At 36.7% G+C, this 17,734-nt stretch overlaps 1 protein-coding gene across 3 annotated transcripts in view; it reads left to right on the top strand.

The window, feature by feature from the left end:
* Positions 1-17,734, top strand: part of CSMD3 (CUB and Sushi multiple domains 3) — an 872,847-nt gene that overhangs the window by 397,912 nt on the left and 457,201 nt on the right. For all 3 annotated transcript variants that reach the window (XM_036338167.1, XM_036338166.1, XM_036338165.1), the window contains one exon: positions 11,695-11,816. In XM_036338167.1, the coding sequence (XP_036194060.1) occupies positions 11,695-11,816 (122 nt within the window). The remainder of the gene's footprint in view (positions 1-11,694; positions 11,817-17,734) is intronic.

The raw sequence follows: 17,734 nt of genomic DNA, 5'->3' as shown, positions 1-17,734 counted from the left end.
TTCAGTTTGTAACAATAAAAATACATCCTGCATACCAGATATATACATTACGATTCATAAAGTAGCAAAATTCCAGTTATGAAGTAGCAACAAAAATAATTTTATGGTTGGGGGCCACCACAACATGAAGAACTGTATTAAAGGGTCACGAAATTAGGAAAGTTGAGAACCTCTGATTTAGAGAATCTTGCCAGCTCAAATTTTAGGTGTTTTGGGAATTACAAAGTTTTCTTATATCCAATGTGTTATTTAGTGCACCTTTTTCCCTTTTGCCTGGAAGCCCATCCTGAATTTCTACTCAGTGTTTCTGTGTTGTAACTTTTCAAGAATCAACTCTGACATCATCTCAAAGACACCTTCTCTAAATTCCCAAGTTGCAAAAATGTCCACCTTTTATGTTGCCATGACCCCTTTATCTTAGCTTTATCTCAGGACTTACAACACTAGTAAAATACCTTGTTTGTCTAACTCCACTTTAAGACTTCAAGTTCCTTAAAGGATTCTATCTTATTTCATTTTGGCATTAAAACAATGTCAGTGTTTGTTGTTGAATAAATACCTTCATAAAAGAATGATAATAAATCATCATAAAATATGTATTTGACCTTCTGCTAGGAGGAAAGATTGTCTTTATAGAGTTACAAGTGACATTCAAATTTCCCTTAGATACTTTTTTGATGAATTGCTTTTTTCTTGCATTTTCATTGAAACATTTAAATTGTAAACTTTGACATTTTAATTTTTTCTGTGTAGGAACATTTCACATTATTTATTTAATTATTATTAAAGAAAACTTTTTGAGCATTAACTATGTGTTATACTCAAAGCCATCTTCTTGTCACTAAATGAAAGACTTGGTTGTGGACATAAAGAAACTAGTAGGTAAACAAACAAAGTAAAGTATTAATCCTCTAACATAAGTAAGGATGTGGAAGAATGAATTTTGGCTAACAAGTTAGGAACTAAAAAATAATATTCCAGATGAAGGAAATAGCATGTGAAAAGCTATGGAATTAAGTTAGAGCATGGTACATTTTGAAATTACAAATTGTCAAGTGAAGTTTCCTGCCTTTGTAGATGTACATTAGATAGTTTAACACCCGTTTTAAATTCTGGGAAGGTGCATAGTCTTTTAAAATATTTCAGTGTATTTCTTGGATCATTAGGTAAAAAAATTTAATGTCTAATGGTTAATACTCCAAATTCCTGCTTTCTTATTTTCTGTGTTATGTAAATTTTACATAAATTCAAGTAGCCATTGTTCACAATTTCATCTAATCAAATAAGCAACAACAGTGTTTAAATGTACAGGAGGTAACTTGCTCAGTTGGGAAGGGATGGCATTCTTATCTTTTAAATCCTTCATCCAGCCAGTGGCTTACATTTTTTTGTTTACTCCTGACTTCCCTATACACCATCGTCCTGCTCACACCATCTTTTCATATTTTTCTCTTCTTTCTGCTTCCCATTTCACTTCTACTCACCTTTTCTCATGAATGGCCTCAAGAGCATTATAGTTTCTGTATATATTGCATACCGATTCCTCTCATTCTGTCTTACAACATAATTTGTCTAATTTTCTTACTGACAAACATATTAAACTAGAGGTCAGGCACACAAAATTTGTTCACGGGTAGAGTACCTAGGCCTGGCTGGTGACCAGGGCCAATTGGGGCCGTCTGGCTGCTGGCTGGGGCCTTCCTTTCTTCTGTGCCGCCCCCTGGTGGTCAGTGCATATCATAGTGAGAGATCAAACTCCCAGTCTCTTGGTTGAACTTCTGAGGGGATAATTTGCATACTAGGCTTTTATATATAGACTAGAGGCCCGGTGCACAAAAATTTGTGCACTCGGGGGAGTGGGGAGGAGAGGAGGTCGCTCAGCCCGGCCTGTGCCCTCTTGCAGTCTGGGACCCCACAGGAGATAACGACCTGCTGGCGTAGGCCTGCTCCCGGGTGGCAGAGGGCAGGCCCAATCCCTAGGTGCAGCCCCTGGTTGGGCTCAGAGCAGGGCAATTGGGGAGTTGGGGTGCCGCCCCCTGTCATGCACAGAGCAGGGCGGATTGGGAGGTTGCGATGCCACCCCTAGTCACGCTCAAGGTAGGGCCGATTGGGGGGTTGGGGCACCGCCCCCTGTCACACTCAAGGCAGGGTCGATAGGGAGGTTGCGGCGCCACACCCTGTCATGCACAGAGCAGGGCCGATCAGGGGGTTGGGGCGCTGCCCCCTATCATGCACAGAACAGGCTCCGTACCCTGTCACACACAGAGCAGGGCCGATCAGTGGGTTGAGGAGCTCCCCCTTGTCACGCACAGAGCAGGGCCGATCAGGGGGTTGAGGAGCTCCCCGCTGTCACTCACAGAGAAGGACCAATAGGGGAGTTGGGGCACTGCCCGTGTCACACTCAGGGCAGGGCCGATGGGGGGGGGCGGTTGGGGCGCTGCACCCTGTCACACACAGAGCCGCAGGGTGATCAGGGGGTTGGGGCGCTGCCCCCTATCATGCACAGAACAGGCTCCGTACCCTGTCACACACAGAGCAGGGCCGATCAGTGGGTTGAGGAGCTCCCCCTTGTCACGCACAGAGCAGGGCCGATCAGGGGGTTGAGGAGCTCCCCGCTGTCACTCACAGAGAAGGACCAATAGGGGAGTTGGGGCACTGCCCGTGTCACACTCAGGGCAGGGCCGATGGGGGGGGCGGTTGGGGCGCTGCACCCTGTCACACACAGAGCCGCAGGGTGATCAGGGGGTTGGGGAGCTCCCCCCTGTCACGCACAGAGCAGGGCCGATCAGGGGGTTTAGGAGCTCCCCCCTGTCAGGAACCGAGCAGGGCGGATAGGGAGGTTGTGGCCCTGCCCCCTGTTACACACAGAGCCGCAGGGCGATCAGGGGGTTGGGGAGCTCCCCCCTGTCACGCACAGAGCAGGGCCAATCAGGGGGTTGTGGCGCCGCACCCTGTCACACACAGAGCTGCAGGGCAATCAGGGGGTTGGGGAGCTCCCCCCTTTCACGCACAGAGCAGGGCTGATCAGGGGGTTGAGGAGCTCCCCCCATCAGGAACAGAGCAGGGCGGATAGGGAGGTTGTGGCCGCACCCCCTGTCACACACAGAGCTGCAGGGCGATCAGGGGGTTTGGGTGCTTCCCCCTGTCACGCTGATGCCAGTGCTGGGAGGCATATTACCCTTTTACTATATAGGATAGAAGCCTGGTGCACGGGTGGGGGCTGGCTGGTTTGCCCTGAAGGGTGTCCTGGATCAGGGTGGGGGTCCCGCTTGGGTTCCTGGCCAGCCTGGGTGAGGGGCTGAGGGCCATTTTCAGGCTGGCGGGTGACTGAAGCTCCCAACTTGTCCTTTTTTCCATTATTTTTTATTCTGGGCCAGCTTTAGCTCTGAGGCTCGGCTCCAGCTATGAGACCTCTGCTGCTGAAAGCAGGTTCCTGGCCTTTGTTTACCCTTCTGTATTTGAAACAATGTTGCGGTCCTGCTGGCTGAAGCCGGGGGTTTTGTTTAGCTTCTATATTTGTTACAATGTTGCTTAGAGTGCAGCTGAGAGGCCGGCAAGGCAGGCGGGAAAGCTTGGCTTCCTCTGTCACTGAAGCAAGCAAGCCTCCCTGTTCGTGTCAGCTGCCTGGCTGCCGGCCGCCATCTTGGCTGGCAGTTAATTTGCATATCTCCCTGATTAGCCAATGGGAAGGGTAGCAGTCGTACGCTATTAACCATGTTTCTCTTTTATTAGATAGGATTGTATTTTCTCTTTTATGAAAAAGTTTAATGAATCATTAATTCATAGAAATTATTTCTATTACTAATAGAATGCTCTATATGCTTTTATCCTAGCACACAAATAGGTGATTCAGTGGAACAAAGCAAGCAGAGGGAGCACTGTGTACATAAACATGACCATCAGGGTAAATTACTGACAACCGAGATCCGTGGATGGGGTCGGAAGGAAGGATTTGCTTACTTTTTTTTCCTCGACAAATCTGTACATTATAGTTCCTCTTTTCAATAGGAATTGAATTTGCTGGGTTTTAATCAAAATTATCTGATCCTGTGCAATCTGCTGTTGCTGATTTTAATTCTGTTCCTTTTATAGTATCTTCTCTGTTTTTCAGTTCCCTGCTTTGGGTTTATTTCATTATTATTTCACATTTATATGCTTCCTATCAGTGAAGACATGGCTTAGACTTCCATTCTTATGCAGATGACAGATGTCTTTGAAGATTAGCCCTAATTGTCACTCCACTTCTGACATTTTATCAGCTTCTCATGAAGACATAGAGACTAGAATGTTCAATTAAATGTTATTAAACTGAACTACTTATTGATAGCTCCAGACACTGATTTAAATAGGTTTTATCATTCACCTTCAGGTGTGTGTATGTGTGTGTTTCATGACCAACAATCAACAATCTGAATTTTAATTGACTCAGAGAACAGTTTTTATACCTGTTATCTGCAGTTTAGTAAGAGTTTATTGATATTTAGGTAAATAATTCTGCACTTTTTCAGGTATCTTAGATACTATATTAAACAATTGAAGTAAAATATGAACAAAATGGAATTCTAACATATTAAAAGTGTTATAACCATATTTTAAGGCATCACTTAAATCCACACTTTTGTGTGTGGCTTGTTATAAATTCCAAGGTAGAATTTCAACATATAATGTAAATAAAATTGTGTATGACTTTCAAAACTACTAGGAGTTTACATCCCAGAAAGAAAGTGCAAGAAAAAAGATGAAGGGTGGTTGAACATAGACCTTCAAAACATATGCCAGATATCATGCAGAAAGATTAATATTGTGATTCAATCCATAAATCTGTATTTTTTTAATGGAATTCTACTCTCTGTGTGAAAACTTCAGAGTTCCTATTTATGTCCATTAAGAGAGCAGACACTCTATTACTGGTGCTGTTCTTCTCACATGTCCCATTTTCCTTTGTCCATTTTGATAGTAGGCTTCTACCAATTTTTATTAAATTTTTTATTAAATCTTTTTTGATCTGAGTTGGAAATTTCCCAACCCTTTTCATTTTCTGAGCATTTCCTCCCTTCCTACATTACTAATCTCTTCATTAAAAATATTTTGCTTTAATTTATAAAGTATTTTTTACCACTTTGGAAATATTTATTTTGTTTGAGCTAATAGATCTTTTGTACTTCCTGTGACTTCTGTCTTAGAAATTATTTACTTTTCTAAACCAATATATTTTCTCAAAGTCCTTTTTTCACAGTGCATCGTTTTGTATTCAAAACACATTCATCTGCCAACACGGAATGATTTTTTTTCTTAGAATGTTCCTAAAGCTTTTCAATTTAGCCATCTCTAATAGTAATGATCACATGCTAATTTTAAAAGATAATGTCTCATGAAATGTTGCCATGGAAATGGAAACTGGGTCATTGTGTACAAGTTCACTCCAATTTGATTAGAATGAGTGTTGTTTATAAGGTTTCTACAAAAGCCATAGGAAAATGACTACCAAGTTACTCTGAGAGGGGGATGGGTGAGGGGCCAAATGTAGAAACAAAACAATTAATTTTCTATGTCACTTCCTATGAATAGCCTTTCCTGAACTGTTATCTAATTCCATAGCCTTTCCTGATCTATTTACTCTCCTAGCCTCTTATAAATCCAACTCTATCTACTAGTTTAGTATTTCTCTTTTTTGCTAGACTATGATGTCCATCATCAGGAACCAATATTTATCCATTTCTGGTCATTTCATATTTGTCCCTAACAATATTTTACCTTGCCATTTCCAATATCCAGCATAGTGTTTCAAAGAGAATTTGCACTCATTTAATGTTTGTGAAATATGTAAATTTGCAGAAAAGTTCACAGCATTTAACTTTTATAAATGAATTTAACATATATTATCTAATATTGAGTAGGTAGACTTTATTAAAAAAATATACATTGAATATAAACATTGATTTTTTTTCCCCCAGTGAACAATTTGACTTAATATTTCACTGAATAAAAATTCTTAACTATTAGGTCATAGTTTTTAAGTGTAGAACATATTTGATCAATAAACAATAAAATATTAATTTTTCTTTGCCATTAATTTGGCATTAATCAGATATTGCTATGATAGTAGTTTATGTCAGCTTATATAATAATATATGCTATACAATATATGATAAAAATCTTAATATTAGTTTATATCATAGACATAGTGTTTTAAATTCTAGATTCTTATTGAAATTTACAAACTATAATAATTCTGATTCTCTTAAACAACCAACCTTAATATTTATAATAGATAATGTGCTAGCCTGGAATACAAAATAAATTTACATTTTTAAAATTATAATTAAGTCACTGGGAACACTGTTACCAGTCTCTTCCTTTTCCCTCTTGGGCTTCACTCAGTCCCAGAAGACATTCTTTTGCCTCCTGGAAAGAAAATAAGTAATTAAAAGTCATCCCCCAAAATTCCACATTGTGCTTCAATTGAATGTCATGATGAAAACACAAGCATGTTGCAAAGTGTAGATGGTAAGGAATTGGTGCATGGACAAAGAAGGATTAGGAAGAAATAGTGGGTAGCACCTGCACTAGCTCATCTCTATGAGACCAGGGATAATTCCCTTTTACATCTAGAAAGTAGCCACGCCATGTCTTTCCGTGTTCAATTTCCAAGGACTAATAGAAGTTGTCCATCATCAGGGACCAGCATTTATCTACTCCTGGTAATTTCATATTTGTCCTTAACAATATTCTCTGTCCTGCCTTACAAGGCCCCATTGGAAACCATTGAACAACTAAGTCTCTTATTGGGATATTTCCCGAGGTATGAGCCACTCTCACTTGACGCACTTTATAAAATCTGTGCTGCTCATGCTTATTTATTATTACATACTTATAACTTATTAAACTATCTAATTTCAAGGTACAAGTTAGATATTCTAGAAGAGATAGAAACCCTACTTAGTTAAAATTAGTGTCACCTGCTTTGTCCACCACCTCTTGTGTAACTGAAAAAATATGGTTTATTCTACGGCCAATGGCTAGTTTTTCTCAGAGAAAATTTAACACTATTACTTTTTTTAATCCTAGTCCCTGTCTAATGAGCAATAAAGTAACTGTGGATATTGGAAGATAGAAATAGGAATACTTTTGCTAAGGGGAAGATCACAATGTTTCCCAACTCACAGGTGAAAAAAGAAAAAGAAAAATTATAAATACAACTGAATTCAAATTGATTTTATAGTGGATCCATTATTTAAAAAATATTTTTATTGACTTCATAGAGGAAAGGAGAGGGAGAGAGAGATAGAAACATCAATGATGAGAGAGAATCATTGATCGGCTGCCTCCTGCACACCCCTCTCTGGGAATTGCGCCCAGAACCTGGGCATGTGCCCTGACCCAGAATAGAACCATGACCTCTTCATTCATAGGTGGATGCTCAACCACGGAGCCATGCCAGGCAGGCTGGATCCATCATTTTCCATGTTTTATATGTAATGAAATAATTTTAATAACAATAAGGCTATTTTTCTGAGATAGTAAATGCCTCATTGGACAAAACATAACTTTTTATTGCTCAACCCAGAATTATGGAAACTGTATAATCATCATGTACTATTCTCATAGTGGAAGGCTCTCCAAAATTTGCAATACTTACATCAGCTATTGCTTGTTTGCGCTGTTGCAATATATTAAATGTGTTTACATATGCTAATTTGGAATAGTCATAATGATAGGTAAAAACAAAAAAGCAAACAAAATATAATTTCTGAGGAATATTATGGCATTAGCTCAATTTCTTAAAACACACAAACATGTAAAAAAACACCCAAAACCACAGACACAAAAAAATAACAAGTTCAGACAGTGTTGCTCAGTTGGTTGAGCATCCTCCCATGCACCAAGAGGTTGCTGGTTTGATACCTACTCATGCCTAGGTTGCTGGCTTGATCTCCAGTAGGGGGCATCCAGGAAGCAACCAGGTGATGTTTCTCTTTCTTTCTCCCTCTCCCTCCCTCTCTCTAAAATCAATAAAAACCTATCTAAACAACAACAAAGCAAGATGTGTGTAAAAGCACATACACCTAAAAAAGGAAAATGTCTGTAAAAATAAAACCTAACTTTTTGAGTCGTTACTCTTTGGTTTGGATGACTGGAACGAACAGGAAGAATAACATATTTACAGGTGATTTTTACCTGTCATGTTATGAGGACTTTTTTTCTTTATTTTTATATGAAAGAAAATCATTTTCAAAAGGGAAAATTTCTCATTCTGAAACATATTGATAAGGATTCCTTACCAGCATGTAGAGAACACTTATTTTACCGTCTATTTAAGAGCTGTGTCAAGGAACTTGGGTATTCCCATAGTAAACATTCTTGCATGAAAGCCACCTCACGAGTTAATGAACAAAGATGATAAGCAAGGCCTTGTCCACAGTAGACTGTAAGTGTATATTGCATTTTAGAAAACGAAGCATGCCATAGAATTACTAAGTAGTAAGTGCCACTCAAAGAAGGTCTGTGTCCCATCAGAAAGCTCATTCTACTAACTTCAAACTAATCATTGGATTGCTGTAATTTTATGTTGCTATAAGTTCTTAAAATATTTATAACTACATTTTCTATTAGGTCACTAGCACCTACACACCTATTCAAATAATGTGCTGTGGGTACTATTATCCATTGCAGAACCATGAATGGAAGAAATGGGGACACTTCCTGTAGAAAAAGTGGCACATCAGCATGGCTTTGTTTAAATGAATATGATTTCTGCAAGCAAATGTAAGAAGGAATATAATTTTAGACTTTGAGACCATCATAGCAGAAGTAGAAAATTGTAAAGGGTATGGTACATTTAAGAAAGAGCAAGAATTCTTTTCTGGCAGAAGTTGCACATATGGTTGTATAAAATGGCAGGAAATTGTATTGGAAAAGCAATCTAGGTCCTCACAGGAATCATTTTATGTTCTATATAAGCCAGTTTTAATTTAGTAAAATAATCAAATCTGTACTTTAGAAAGAGAAATTAGTAACACTAGTGAAGATGAAACAGAGAGAGCAACTGGAGTATAAGAAGGATTTAAGTAGCTATTTCTAGTCCTGGAAAAAGATGATATGAAGCAGTGGGTATTGAGAGGGGAAGAAGAAAAACAAGATGTTTAGAAGAGGAGTGCATAGGTCTTTAGGAGCACTTATGTGTGGAGAGGGGTTAGATAAGAAAGGTTTAATTTAAAATATCTTTAAGCCCTAGCTGGTTTGGCTCAGTGGATAGAGTGTTGGCCTGCAGACTGAAGGGTCCTAGGTTTGATTCCAGTCAGGAGCACATGCCTGGGTTGCGGGCTCGATCCCCTGTGTGGGGCATGCAGGAGGCAGCCAGTCAATGATTCTCTCTCATCATTGATGTTTCTATCTCTCTCTCCCTCTCCCTTCCTCTCTAAAAATCAATAAAAATATATTTTAAAAAAAACAAACATCTTTAAAACATTTCATGGAATGTCCAGCAAACAGAAAACCCTATATAATAAAGCACTAATATGCAAATCAACCAAATGGTGGAACAACTGGTTGCTATGGCACGCACTGACCACCAGTGGGCAGCCGCTCAATGCAGGAGCTGCGCCCTGGTGGTCAGTGTGCTCCCATAGGGGGAGGGCCACTCAGCCAGAAGCCAGGCTCAAGGCTGGCTAGCACAGCAGTGGTGGTAGGAGAGACAGTGCTAAGGATGTCCGACTGACGGCTTAGGGAGCAGGCCTAAGCCATCAGTCGGACATCCCCTGAGGGATCCTGGACTACGAGAGGGCACAGGCTGGGCTGAGGGACCCCCCTAAGTGCACAGATTTCATGCGCCGGGCCTCTAGTTACTCTATAAATCAAGAGAGATGGCAAAATTGTTGATGCAGGTTTGAAAGCTATCAATACAGAAGTGACCATTGTAGAAGTGAATTGGATGAACTATTTGGAAAGATCATTAAAGAAAGAGAAAATTGGCCATTAAGTCAATTTATAATTATGCTATTTCAGGGTCAGATAAAAAAAAATAGAACTAGGACACAGGGTATGGAGCATAACTAATGTTAACAAATGGGGCCAAAAATTAAGAGAGTTCAGGGCTGTGTGAGGGAAGGAAGGGAATTCCAAACAAAGTTTATCATTACTTTCCATTACTGCTGGAGATGAAGTATGTGGAAAAGATGAAGAGATATTATTAGGTTTAGCAATTAGGTGATCTTTGTTAGCACTGAGAATGCAATTTCAACACTGGAATGGGAGAAATCAGACTAAAATGCTTTCAAAAGTAAAATAGAGGGAAGAAAGTGGAGTAGTGAACATGGATGATGTATAAAATGTTATAGTGATCTCACTTATATGTCAAACCTACAAAAGAAAAAATCATAGAAATAGAGTATAAATTGCCAGAGGTGGGGCTGAGGGTGTTAGGTGGAATGGGGAGATTTTGTTTAAAGGAAATATATTTCCAGTTATAAGATGAATAACTTCTGGTGATCTAATGTACAGTATGGTGACTATAGTTAATAATATTGTATTAACATATTGCTAAGAAAGTGTAAGAGATCTCAAATATTCTACCACACAAGCACATACACAAATAGTAATTATTTGAAGTGATTATGTTAACTGATGTTATTATTTTGCAATATACATTTATCAAATGATGTTGTGCACCTTTAACTTACACAAAATCACATTTTAATTGGTCATTAGAGCTGGTAAAAAGAGGCAATTGTGAAATATTCAGAAATTGGTGAGGTCTTGATAAGCCTTTGGTAGCTTAAAATCAGCCAAGATGGGACTATTTATATCATGTGACTTGAAAACAAAAAAACAAAATGAAAAAGAGTGAATGGAAGAGAAGAAAATGAAATAGTAAGCATACAAGAATATGAAGAAATTAGGCAGCGAATAGGAAATTAAAGATTTGTAGTTAAATGTTGGAGAAAAAGATATTTATTTTCTCATTACAAAATGACATAGCTTTATTGTTTAAAATTTATAAATCAGACACAAACAAGATAAAATGAAAAGCAATCATTAAATCACCACAAGATATACACTTCAAGTTAAAGAAAAGGATGGACGTTAAGACAGATGCAGTGTGGTGACAAGCTCTTTTGTTAAGTAGAAGAAAGGAGGGTTAGAGGAAATGTTATAACATTTAACTTTGTGGGACTTTGAATTATTTCATTGTGCTAACTCTTTGTGCAGTCTGAGTGGTCTAATTCACAGTTATATATAAGAACAGAAAGAGTAGTTTAATATTGATGCCTCAATTTTGCTATTATGTGTCCTAGGGTACTTAATAAATATAACTGAAAACTCTACCCTTAGATTGCTTAATCAATCCAAGGCTTTGCTTCTTTCTCTGTAGATTTTTGTTAATATAATATTGGATAAATACCTATACCTTTCTCTAACTAAACTAACCTATTTGCAGTCAGAAGACATTTCATCATGCCTCACCCTTACTCATCGCTAATTTTCCATTGTTGAAAATAATGAGCTTGTGAACTGCAGTGTGTAAAAAACACTCTCATTTTGATAAGTGAATATTACCCAGCAGTCATATATATATATAATCAACACAGTTATAATTGTGCAATTTTGCATTTAAAATCCATTTGCAAGTTATTTCATCGCTATGGTTTTGCACATGGTATATGCTCATCTTTTAAAATGCAATTTCTCTTCCAGTGAAGACATGTGGCTCTAATCTTCAAGGACCAAGCGGAACCTTTACGTCTCCCAACTTTCCCTTCCAGTATGACAGCAATGCACAGTGCGTCTGGGTCATCACAGCGGTGAATACAAATAAGGTAAGAACGTCACCCGTGGGAGAAAAGCATAATCACAGAGCCAAAGACAAAGAGCTCGTGAGGAAAGTGCAGCAAAGAAAATTCATGTCTAAAGTATGATCTCTGCAGTATTTTCTACGTATCTGTTCTATGGAACATAAACTTATCTGAAAAATTTGGAAAAAATAAATTGAAAATATTACAATTCTACTCCCAGTTACTAACATATAATTGACAACACATTAACATTATAAATGAATGTGTTCTGAGACATGTTTTGGAAGGTTTTAAGTATATATTTCCTTTTTAAAAAAAGAAGCCATGAATAATGGCGTTTCACTTCATATCTTTTTTGCTTGACATATTATTCAGGGATATGATGTTTTCAACGTAGCTGACTTTCAGTGTTTCTCTATGCCATGCAGCTACTTTTTATTATAAATTCTTGATTTTAATGTGCTCTGCGCTAATAGAAGTTCATATTATAACATCTGAAAAGGTTGGGTTGTCTTTCTGTTTCACTAAAAGTGACTAATACATCCAGACATGTATGTGCTACAACACTTTGAACAAAATTATAATGCTGAATGAGTGCAAGGGAGGCTGAAAAATTAGCTAATTTTCCTCTCCTGCTCTATCCTGCTTTTCCTTGTAAAAATATAGAGGAAATAATTTTAACCCCCCCAGCCTGTGTCATCAGTTCAGTTCAATTCAACAAATGTCTATTTATCGATTACCTTTAAACTGCAAATTATGGCTTGTTGAGAAAATAAAAAATCATGAAGTACTTGAAAAATAAACTCAGGTTTAATGAACACTTATTAACATGTCAGGTAAAATTTGCAGCACTCTTCATAAATTATTTAATCTTCATAACAACCCCCCCCCCCAAAGGTAGTTTTATTTCTACATTTAACAGAGAGGCTAGATAACTTGCCTAAGATCTCAAACAGTAAATGTCAGAGCTGTGTATTTTATTTTTTTAAAAATATATTTTATTGATATTTTACAGAGAGGAAGGGAGAGGGATAGAGAGTTAGAAACATCAATGAGAGAGAAACAATCGATCAGCCGCCTCCTGCACATCTCCCACTGGGGATGTGCCCGCAACCAAGGTACATGCCCTTGGCCGGAATCGAACCTGGGACCCTTCAGTCCACGGGCCGATGCTCTATCCACTGAGCCAAACCAGTTAGGGCAGAGCTGTGTACTTTATAAGATACACAGCTTATCCTATTTATGAGGGTATAGCTCACTCTAAGATGTAAATAACTTACACTAAGACAAGCATAGAGTGAGTTCATTGTAAAATACAGAACAAACACTTTGAATTAATCTTGCATGGAGATATAAAATCTTTTTGTGTCATGGTAATTACCTGTAATTTTCATCAAAACTTGGCAATTATGTTCTATTCTATAAGATATCTGCTCTGCTAAATTTAATTTATTCTCATTACTGAGTTACCTGAAGTTTCACAGAGGTTGTCACATTTCCTCTTGTTTATCTTACCTAATCTACCAAACTTTCATCTCTTCTTTTTCTCCCTAAAAGAAAAGAAAAAAAGAAATTCCAATTTATTTTCTAAGGAGGACATATTACTTTCACCTCTTTATACTTTTTTCAAATAGCTGACTGAGGACATTAATTTTTAATCTGTTGGTTTACCTCTATTTTCATATAATGTATAAAAATTGGTTTTCAAGCATTTTTAATCGTGACACACAGTTAGAATTATATTTTACATTGTGCTATTGTGTCCCAGATCATACACACACACACACACACACACACACACACACACACACACACACAGTGTCACAAAATTATATTTTATCTTATTACAAAAGTATACTTTTTTATTTTTCTAATTTATTATAATGTATTTTTAAAATATTGTTCATGCTTCACTAAATCAGTATCACAGTGCACTAAGAAGTTACAACACACAGTTTGAAAAATACTTTTTATAGTTATGCTTCCAGGGATTATCACAGTAGAAACTTGTTTTGGAAGGCAATTATTGGCATGAACTATAGACAACACAGCTCTCCTATTAACCAGCTTCTTGATTCCTCAATAGCTATAATTTCCTCAAAACATTATTGCTCATATTTTTCATTATGTTTGGTAACTTGAAAAGTAATCATTGTATTCTAAATGTCCAAAACAAATATATGGGAGGTGAAAAAAACTCTGAGATTTGAAACTGAATGAAACTGGATAGAACTGGTTTTCTATCTGGGCTTTCCCTCTTGGCTAATTATACAGCTTTAGGCAGGTCTTTTCCTGGAGTCCTCTGAAACACAGTTTTATGTGTTTTTTAGTCCTGTAGACAAAATAACACCATATCATAAAGCTGTTTTACTGATTAAATAAGAAAGTGTGAAATGTCTGGTTCAGAGTAGGATCACTGTAAATGGCAGTGATTATCATTGCCAAATGTTTCCATCTCATCAAGAAATATTGCTGCTTCTCCTCAGTTATTTGTGAGATGAGGCTTACGTATTAATTTAGAAAAACACTACATATTGTTTTCTTCCACATTTGATAATGTGGCGGAATAATTTGTAGAAAGCTGTGTCTTATACTAAAAGTATTAAACATTAAATTATAGCCATTTTTACTGATCATTCTATCAACATTGCCATTAAACTTACTAAAATAAAATGTAATGACTGAGCATTACAATCTTAAAGTAATACGTAATTTTAAGGTTGCTTTATATCCCTTCCACAAGCTTTTGTAAGGGAATATTTTCTTTAATTATAGCATTTCAGTAGTGGGTATAATTGAGGATTTCTTCATAACAGCAAATTAAAATATTAAAGTTGATATTTTAAATAATCTGATCATTGAATTAATTATTCTCCTTGCATTAAGATATGCATTTATCATCAGCTCTATGTGAAATAATTTTCTGTCTTGAACAGTTTCTTAATTTTTATAAAGATGATTTTCCTCAGTATTAGAGGTGGTCTAGTGCCATGGTTGGCAAACTGCAGCTCGCGAGCCACATGTGGCTCTTTGGCCCCTTGAGTGTGGCTCTTCCTAAGCCTTAGGAGTACCCTAATTAAGTTAATAACAATGCACCTACCTATATAGTTTAAGTTTAAAAATTTGGCTCTCAGAAGAAATTTCAATCATTGTACTGTTGATATTTGGCTCTGCTGACTAATGAGTTTGCCGACCACTGGTCTAGTGCATTTGTCTTTAATCTCAAGGTATACCTGAGTAGCCTGGGCACCATTTTAAGATATTCCACTTTCTACCACTGTCCTTCCTGATGACCCTCTTCTATCTGTTTGCTTTCTTTTATCACTCTCCCTTTTATGACTATCTTGTGCAGTGTCAAAAGAAAGGCATACATTGCTTTTCCAGCTGAAATATTAATATCCTACTTCACCTGAGTGTAAATAAAACTCTGGACATTCAGAGTAAGAAATTCAAAATCACAGCTCCTAAGTAAGATTCCTTGAGAACAAATCCAAACATAGATTCACTAAGATATATTTGAAGGAGACAATCTTATTTTAGCCAAACAACAAACTTATTAAATACCCCATATCTTTATGTATGCATCTATGCATATAAGTACCTATCTATCTATCATCGATCTATCATCTATCTATCTATCTATCTATCTATCTATCTATCTATCTATCTATCTATTTACCTATCTATCTATCTATCATCTATCATCCATCCAACTATACATCTATTTTTAATCTATCTATCCTTCTGTTTACCTCTTTCTATCCTAGAACTAGAATTCACAATACATAGAAGTATGTTATATACCAATTGAATTGAAACACAAAGTTTGGATTTTAGAACAGAAATAATTTCTGATTTGTCTGATTGATTTTATAGTTTATTCATTTTTAACATATAGATATTTTATAGAAGTCAAATAAACTAATGATGCAAGATTTTAAGGGAACTAATATTTAAGGTATTTGTAAAATTAGAGTATAGTAGAAAATGAATTATTTGCATCTACTCACACTTGGAATTTAAAAAAAAATAGATGCCTGTTTAAAATTGTGTAAGAAAGTAGTTTTCAAAAATATTTGATCTATATGTGTAAAAGTATTTGAAGGCTCTTTAGACCAGTACTGTCCGGTAGAAATATAATGTAAGACACATACTTAATTTTACATTTTCTAGTAGTTGTTTTTTAAAAGATGAAATTAATTTTAGTATTCTATTTAATTTAATCCCAATATTATAATTTCAACATGTAATTAGCATAAAATTATTAATACGGTAATTTACCATCTTTTTTTTTTTCATTCTAAATCTTTGAAATCCAAAGTGTGTTTAACACTTAAGTAGCATCTCAATTCAGATAAGTCCCCTGCCTTATCTATAGCCACATGTTGCTGGCGGCTATCATATTGTACAGGGAAAATATTGAATAGTTTGACTGCTCTTTAGATAATATAAGGTGATGATGGTGACTCTTGAGGAGAAGAAATGCCCCATTGCGAGGGAATTGCCTGAAATGAAGTTTCTGTATGGGCTTCATGGAAAGAGATGGGAATCGACAGAGGCAATTCTGGAAAACTTGGGGTTTTAAGATTCTCAGCTTTATTCTGAGGCATCCAGATGTCTCTATTTCAGATTTCAGGATCACTCTCCTTCTCAATTATTGCCCTAATTTTCACATGAGAAATTGTGAATCTATAAGTTAATCATACACTATAATTATGCAATGTGTGTAATTAAATTATGGGAATAAGTTTCAGCCCTATCTGCTCAGTGCTACATTGTCACCGTAGAAGGTCTCTTGTTCTCTGACCATGACTTAAACTGTAATTGAATTTTTTCTGATTCCAGTAAAGCCATCAATAGTCATCTCCTTCCATAATCCTAATAGTTTTGGGTATGACGGTCATCAAATGCAGCAAACAGTTGTCTTGCCCCCTCAAGCCTGTGTTCAATAACTGTTTCATTCTAATCACAAGTAATGAATTAAATAATTTTTATGCCATTTTCTACAGACCAGGAGCTCCATGTCAAGACCAAAAAATAAGCAAAGCACTCTCCTAAATCCTATCTCTGAGAATCTATTTATTGGGCTCTTCTTGATACCAAAGGATGTATCAATCAAGGTCTGGTCAGGAAATATAATCTACATTAGTTATTTAAAATACACGGAATTCATTTGGAGGATTTTTATGCAGGTGTTTTAATTTGAAAATAACAAATTAATATACTAGCAGAAGCAATAACGGTATAGACAGACACCATATTTAGTGCTGGAGGAAGAAAATAGAAAACATGGTATCACAGAATCTAAGAGTTTATAATAGGAACTTTCTAAAACTCGCACTCAAATTTCAAATAAGGAAATATCCCATGGTTGGTTAGAGCATCATACTGACACACCAAGGTTTTGGGTTTGATCTCCAGTCAGGGCACATACCAGAAGCAACCAATGAATGCATGTGTAAGTGGAGTAGCAAGTCTCTCTCTCTCTCTCTCTCTCTCTCTCTCTCTCTCTCTCTCTCTCTCTCAAGTCAATAAATAAAAGTTAAAGAAGACACAAGAATAATATTTAATAGCAATAGTTAATCTATATTAAATGTCTACTATATAATAGGCATTGTTTTAAACCCTTATATATAACATTTAATTTAAGCTTAACAACACCCCTATATTGTAGGTACCATTATTATTCAGATAAAGAAACAGATTCTGGTAGATAATTTGCCCAACACCATAGTGTAACTTTCAGAGACAATATTCTTAATTACATCTATGTTTCTTACGTTGTTCACTTTTGTGTTGTTGTTGTTGTTGTTTTCTTATTACCTCGCTTCCAAAGTCTCACTGGGCTCTTGTTCTTTCTTCAATCTTGGATTTTTAGCTTTTTCTTATTTCTATGAACTACCCCATATCGTTATATACGTGCATATTTTTCTAAAGTCAGC

Source organism: Myotis myotis, unplaced genomic scaffold (genome assembly GCF_014108235.1).
Source record: "Myotis myotis isolate mMyoMyo1 unplaced genomic scaffold, mMyoMyo1.p scaffold_m19_p_16, whole genome shotgun sequence".
NCBI lineage: Eukaryota > Metazoa > Chordata > Mammalia > Chiroptera > Vespertilionidae > Myotis > Myotis myotis.
This window is presented reverse-complemented; position numbering and strand designations above follow the sequence as displayed.